Below are 7,297 nucleotides of genomic sequence, written 5' to 3'. Positions count from 1 at the left end.
ACATATGGACCCATGAATTTCCCTGATGTACAGCTTGTGTTTTTTCTTGTTTATTTCAAATTTAACACGGCAGTTAGAAGTCTGCCTCATTTGTCTTTGTGTCCTTCTGATCCATTCTCATGCAAATTCTAAAAATGTGGAAGAATAGCACCAGTAAAGCTTTCCGTTACCCTTCAGTGATCTCCAAGTCATAAGATATCTATGCTAGCCAGGTGTTTGAAGCTCAGAAGTATAGCCTACCACCAGCCCCCAGAATTTCTATACACTGGAAAATTAAAAAGGAAAAGGAAACATGTCAAGCAAGGATTGCATTAAATAAGTAGGTTCTCCCAGTGGCCTGTAGAGCAAGAGTTCTTAATCTGAAGTCTGTGGCCTTAAAAAAATTTTTAAAATTATTTCAATACTATTGGTTTCCTTTGTATTTTACTTTATGCATTAAAATCTTTGTTCTGAAAACAGGTCCTGAGCCTTCCCCAGACTAGCCAAAAGGGTCCAAAACACAAAAAAAGGTTAGGACTCCTTGTTAAGGAATGTAGTAGGGTTTAAGGTGTGAGGACCTGGGCCTGCAGGAGCCTGAATTTCTTTCACCGTTGACTGAACCCCAGCGGGTCATCTGGCCTCTGAGACTCTCCGGCCTTCTGGCAGATGAACTTGGGGCTGCCACAGAAGCCTGGCTTTGCTCCCGTGAACATCTGGCTTCATTCTGTCTCTTCAGAGAAAGGTGTCCCAGAAATCCTCGCTACCGCTGAGGTGTGAGGGCCCCTCTCAGAGGACACTAACCCCGGCCAGGGCTCCCTGCCCTTCCCCAATCCCCGCTCCTCCCCCGTGGGACCGTCTGATCTCCAGGCTACTCTGGGGTACTCTGGGCAGCCTTTCGTAATCCCGGGTTCTTTTATCCTCTTGCCCCCGGCCGCTGTCTGTCTCAGGATCCCAGAGAAGAGGGGCTGTTTGACCAAGCACGTGTTGGGTCAAGAGCCTGAGAGGGTGACTAGCGGGAGAGGAGAGCGTCCCGGCTAAAACGGGCCGGACTCTTTTTCCTGGGTGGGCCGAGGGAAGCCACGAGCAGCGCGGCCCGGCCTTGAGCCATCCCTTAGGCCACTGACCTCCATGGGCCCGGAATCCAAAGTGAAGCCTCAGAGTTAGGGATGTGTATTGGCCAAGCGGGGACTGGGGGAGGTGAAGGAAGGAACTGTCCACAGTAGGAGGCTGGAGGACCCAAGTTCACGCCTCCCCCTCTATCCCTCCCTGGACTTGCAGACCAAGCTCCGCCTACGGAAGCGATTATCACCCACCGGTGTCTAGCGGGGCCGGGGGTCTGGGGGCCCTGGCTTTCCCACTCTGCCCTTTGATCTCCTCCGTCCTGTACCTTCTCGCCCCGCCCTCGGTCCTGGGAACTGTATAATAGTGGAGGGGTCCCCGAGTAACCAGCAGGATGACCGCCCCGTCTGTACCACGATGACAACAGCGGCACCCAACCAGCTCCAATTTGGGGAAAGCCCCCAGTATCCCGCTTACCTGCCCAGCTACCCCGGGAGCGGCCCCTGCCCCCCGCCCCCCGCGGGCTCCGGCCCCGACCTGCGACCCTCGGCGATGGCAGCAGCCTACGAGGGGTACCCCGGGAATGGGTCCGGGCCGGCGTCACTCCTTCCCGTCAGCCTGGCGCCTCCAGCGCCGCAGCTCAAAGGGCAGCCGGCCCCGTCGGGGTCTGGGTCGGGGTCGCAGCGCAGGAAAAGAACGTCCTTCAGTCCCGAGCAGCTGCAGCTCCTGGAACTGGTGTTTCGGCGGACCATGTACCCGGACATCACCTTGCGGGAACGCCTGGCTACCCTCACTAGGCTTCCTGAGTCCCGGATCCAGGTGAGGATGCGCCCAGCGGGGCAAGGGAGGGAGAGGGCGGGGCCGATGGGGAGACGGGGTCCCTGGAGAAAGGGAGCGGGCGCCTGCCTCCCACCGCAGCAAGCCCAAGTGCCCGCTCCCACCTCATTCTCCCACTTCTGTCCTGTCTCCTGATTATTTCCGGAAATCTCTATTCCTCTCCGTCTCCTTCCGTAGTGTCCATCTGGAAAGCAGCACTCGTGTCCCGCTCCTAGCATAGTGACTCGGACCCTTTGGGGGGCTTTTTTGAAGGGTGGAGGAAGAAAAAAGCTCAACAGGTGCTCTCTCCCGCGCTCTGGAAACTAGCAAATCGCGACCCACCTGTAACTTCCTAGACTCCTCCATAAAGGGCCAGAAAGGCCGTCGGAAGCTATCTAGTCCTCGGAGAAACCGAGGTCCGGGGTCAGTGCCGGAGGGAGTGAGCGTGACCACGAGTAGCCAGGGCTCCCGGTGTTAGACATCTGTCTCCCCAGGGCCTGGCCCGGATAGTTAATGCTATTCATAAGAACTTGTTGATTGATTAGATGATTGCGGTCCCCAGATTTGCTCGTGATCAGGCTGGATGTCAGTCACTCTGCCAGGCTGCCCCTCACACCTTCTTGTTTGTTGGAAGGAAGTGAATTGTATTTAAAATACTTCTAACCACGAAGCGGCCGTAAAGCTGTGCGTGCTAACTCTTTACCAGGGACCTAAGAGCTGGGGGAGGATCAGGACTTTTATGATGTTAGAAGAGGTATTTCTTATAGCATTAACTGGAAGGACCGGGCCCTGCAATTAATGCAGAAATCTTCTTGGTCCTTTGGAAGTGTCCTTAAGTTGTGATACTTCCTTAAGGTGAGGGAAAGAGGAGCCCAGGAGAAGGATAACTTTTCTAGTAGCTTCTGCCTACTGATGATCAAACAAGCATTTACAGAGGGCCCATATGAGAAGAGGTGTTGGCGGTTAAAAACCTAAAGAAAACAGTCTCTACCTTCAAGGAGTTTATGGTGTAGACAGGGAATGCCTATAAGCCTAAATAATGCCCATACAGATTTGCACAAAATAGATAAAAAGTGACTTTAAAGAGAAAGATCAAAAAGGACTTCGTTTAAATTGAAATCTAATCTGAGCTGTGATGGGAACCCGGGATGCGAAGATAGGTGAGGAAGGCATGCAAAGATATGAAAGAAAAAGATGCTGTGGGCTATTTGGAGGGGAGAATACCAGAAAAGGGAACAGGTAGCACTTGTGTGCCCGGTGTTTTGACAAATATCCTTAATATTGAGCCTTACAAGCAGACAAGGTGGGTGCTCTTAGGATCCCCACTTTACAGTTGAGGAAATTGAGGCAGTGAGCATTTCAACGGCTCTGCCCAGGGTTACACAGCTAGTAAATGTGTGAGGCTGGATTTAAACTTAGATTTTCCAGACTCCAAGGCCAATGTTACTATCCACTACTACCAGCAATCTCTATTGCTTCCTAATTGGAAATAAAAGGTCAATGTGTGGAGAGGAGCAATGTGCAGACTGGAAAGGTAGGTAGGTTGGGGCTTCTTGTGAGTGACAAGTCTGTCAAAAGTTGAGGGGGAAAAGTTGGGAAAATGCCAGAGAGAGATCTCTCCTTACTGGGAACTGAATGTTTGCTTCTAGTTCTTCAGAATGTAATGGTTTAGTTTATAAAATCCCCGGGCTTTGGGAGAGGTTTCCAGGTTAGAGTTACAGGTTGAGTTTTATGCTAATAAGCTCTAATTTTAGATGGGGGAAGCACGGATGTACGTTTAGGATACTTCTGAGGCTAGCTCTAATGGGAAAGTGCTCAGTGAGGTATGGTGGAAAAATCACTGAAATTCACCCAGAGTCAAGAGGCTGGGTAGGTGACCACAAGCATTAATATCAATCATCAATCAGCAAATATCTTTTAAGTACTTACTATGTACTAAGTACTTTGCTGAGAAAGAAAACAATCTCTATTTGTTATGAATTTACATTCTAATGGGGGGAGAAAACAAGTGCATATTTTTAAAAAAAGCATAAGAAATAAAGTTAATACATATATTCATTTATTGGGCTAACAAAATATACATAAGAGAATAAAATTAAATAACATATACAGTACTATGCAAACCTTAAGGTACTATATAAATGCTCTTAAGTATAAAACTTAGTGTCTATTTTATGCATAATGCTTTCTCTGAGCCTTGGCTTCCTCATAAGTAAAATTAAGAAAAATACTGTTTGCATCGTCTCCCTTTCAGGATCATTGTATGGCAAATATCTGTCTAGCTTCTAACACTAGTTCACGACCCATATAGAGTCTTAAAACTGAATGTGGGGGTTGCAAAATTACGATTGGTTATCAGTAAATGTTTAATTTGTATGTTTTATATATCTATATACCCTGGTTCACATAAAAATCTTTGGCAAAAAGAAGTTGCAAGGAAAAAGTTAAAGAAGCCTTGCCTTAGAGCACTACAAAATTCTTAATTAATTTATAAAATATTCCTTTGTAATTTAGGGCCTTATTCCTGGTCCACTGTACTTTTTCTCGGTTAATTCAATTCAGTTGAATTTATGTGCAATTTCTCTGTTTACTCATTTTTCTTATATTTTAGTGTTTTGAGGTGTATGGTTTTTTGTGGAGGGATGGGAGCTTGAGGGACATGTACGCCAATGAATTCTTGCCCTGGCAGACACCTTTAAACACCCAATATTTCCATTAAATGAGAATTTATTAAGTGTCTCAAGTATAAAGAACAGATTGTGAGTTGGTTGAGAGAAAAAGCTGAATGGGACTCACACTGTATTCCCAAAGGAGTCAAAAGGACCTCCCCTAATAGGGGATATAACATCCTAGATGATATCTTAGAGGAGTGAAATGAATTTACCTAAAGGAAGAAGGAAAAGTAAAGCATAGAGTGGACTGAACAAAGATAGAATGCATGGGAATGGAATTACGATGGAAGAAGAAATGGTACATTTTGATTGGAGAACAGGATTATGTATGTGGGGTGAGGGCAAGGACATGGATCTTGTATGAAACAAGGTCAAAGCAGATGTTGGATGAAGATGGATCAAGAGAGGTTTTGAGTGCCAGGCTGAATTTATACTTAATTTGGTAGCAAGTTGGGAATCAATAGAGGTTTTTGAGTGACAGCTAGAATGGTGCATTAGGATGATTTACTGGGATATCAACAATATAAGGGATGGACTGGATCAGGAATAGGCTGGAGGCAAGGCAGCTAATTAGAGAGCCCAGAGAAGTTCTGAACTCTAAGGATGTTTATGGTAGGAGTGAAAGGTGGGGAAAATGTTCCTGAAAGCTTGATCTAGAAGCTAAGTTTTTACCACTTTAAATGGGTTCCCGGAGTTAAAAAGAAGCCAAAGAGCACTTAAGTTGTGAACCCAGGTGATTGGCCACAGAAGATATCAATACAAATAGTAAATAAAAGAGGAAGATGAGAAAGGGAATATATGGAAGAGGATAAGAAATGGAAAATAGGAGAAGCAAGAGCAGGAGGAGAAATAAAAGAGGAAGAAAAGGAAAAAGAGTAAGGAGAAAGAGCAAGAGGAGCAAGAGGAAGAAGATTGAGAGGTTTGGGAGAAGGTAATGAGTTGCTTTTTTATGCATCAAGTATAAGGTGCTGGCCAGACAAACTAGGTGGAAATTTCCATCAGGCAGCTGGAAATGCCACAACTAGAGTTCTTGCCAGAATTTAGGGTTGGAGATAATACTTTTGAGGGGTCATCTATATTGCAGTGATAATTGAACCATGGAAAGAACTGATATCTCCAAAAGAAATGATAAGAAGGGCAAATGAGGAGAGTCCATGTCAGATTTGTTGTGGTTTTTTGGAGGCTGATGGGTATCTTTATTGTATTTGTATAGAGTTCTATGAAAAAAGCTTCTGGGAAAAAGTTTTATCTATTATCTTTAATTATAAAAGCATCTTCTGAAAAACATGGCACTTTTTCTACAAGAAAACTTTTTGCATAAATGATCTTACTTTCTGCTCAAAATATTTCCATAAAATAAAGAAATAGTTATGTAGCAATTGGAGAAATTGAAGCTTAATATAATTAATCATCTCTAATCAGCTGATGGGTACCCAGCTCTTTGTTAAATCACAGGGCTTTGTATTGAATTTATTGCTTGAGTTATGATCATCCCACAGTGGTAGTAAAAACTTTGATCCAATGCAAATTTTCTTCATGTTCTTCTAGGTCTGGTTCCAGAACAGACGTGCCAAATCTCGTCGACAGAGAGGAAAGCCCTATAATCCCTCAGCAGGACCAGAGCTTTTCCTCAGCCACCCTCCTCTTGGAACTGAAGGGGAGCATTTGGTTCCCCTGCTGCCTCTTGAGGTAGATGTGAACTGCCTGCCTGACCCAAGCAGGGGTGGAGTTGGGCTCTCTGGTTCCAACAGCCAAGAACAGAATTTTGGAACCTTTTCTCCTATATCTGAAAACACTGGTTCAAAGCTGGACTTATGGGAAGAGCGTATTTTATCTACCTTCAGCAACTCTTGACCAAGATTCCAGCAAAATCTTGGCCTATGATCTTGGACAGTACAATGGGCTATCATGGTTCAAGAGACCTATCAAAAGTTTCACCTATTCTTTCTAGCCTACATGTTAAGGCCACTGGGTTTATCTTTCTTAATGTGAACTAATGCTCTAAGTTCTCAGTCTCATTTGTCTTCTGAGCTGGATTCTCTTCTCAAATATTAACTCTTAGTCATGTCTTTATGGTTTTTGACACTCTTAAGACTTCATTTACTCAGTCTTTACAAATCATCTTTCATATTCCAGTCACACTTTCTTCTCCTTGCCAAATCTCAGGGAAGTGTGGTTTCAAATCTCCCCTTTGATAAAATGTGTGTGTGTATATATATATATATATATATATATAATGGGCAAATAAGGATCACAATGAGGGTGATAATACCAAGGGTACCTACCTCACAGGGATGTTGTGAGGGTCAAATTAGATTATATATGTAAAGCATATCTAAACTTAATATACTATTATAAGAGTCAGCTATTATAATGATTTTAACTTCTCCATTGCCATCACTAGCATTCAATCTTACCGTCCCTTCAAAGTCTTGGTATCTGTCCTTTTTATACATCATTCCTCCTGGACTAACTGCAAGTCTTGCTGTTTTCTGGATTTAGCCCCTCCTCTCTCTATTCACAATCACAGCCCTAGTCCAGGCTGTAAACCCTTGGTGCACTGGCCACTTCTTTGCCTCTGGTTTTTCCACTATTATCTTAATTTGAGTCACTCCGAGCTGCTGGGACTAGAAAAAAGACAAAGTAGTGGCCGCCTTGGGTATCACATGTAGGACCATCACAATAAGGGACATCTATTAATTTTTTAAAATTATGCAAACATTTTAAGTGCTAGAAAATTCCATTGTTGATAGCACAGGCAAGCCTTGAAA

The 7,297-nt window shown here is 44.5% G+C and overlaps 1 protein-coding gene across 1 annotated transcript; it reads left to right on the top strand.

Moving 5' to 3' along the window:
• The first annotated feature begins 1,316 nt into the window (after positions 1-1,316).
• Positions 1,317-6,495, top strand: MIXL1 (Mix paired-like homeobox). The gene is made up of 2 exons (XM_074262611.1): positions 1,317-1,857; positions 6,075-6,495. Exons 1-2 carry the CDS (start codon positions 1,456-1,458, stop codon positions 6,378-6,380), a joined length of 708 nt encoding a protein of 235 aa, XP_074118712.1. The 5' UTR covers positions 1,317-1,455; the 3' UTR covers positions 6,381-6,495.
• The last annotated feature ends 802 nt before the right edge of the window (positions 6,496-7,297 follow it).

The sequence above is a fragment of the Sminthopsis crassicaudata genome, chromosome 4, assembly GCF_048593235.1.
Source record: "Sminthopsis crassicaudata isolate SCR6 chromosome 4, ASM4859323v1, whole genome shotgun sequence".
In the NCBI taxonomy this organism is placed as follows: Eukaryota; Metazoa; Chordata; class Mammalia; order Dasyuromorphia; family Dasyuridae; genus Sminthopsis; species Sminthopsis crassicaudata.
This window is presented reverse-complemented; position numbering and strand designations above follow the sequence as displayed.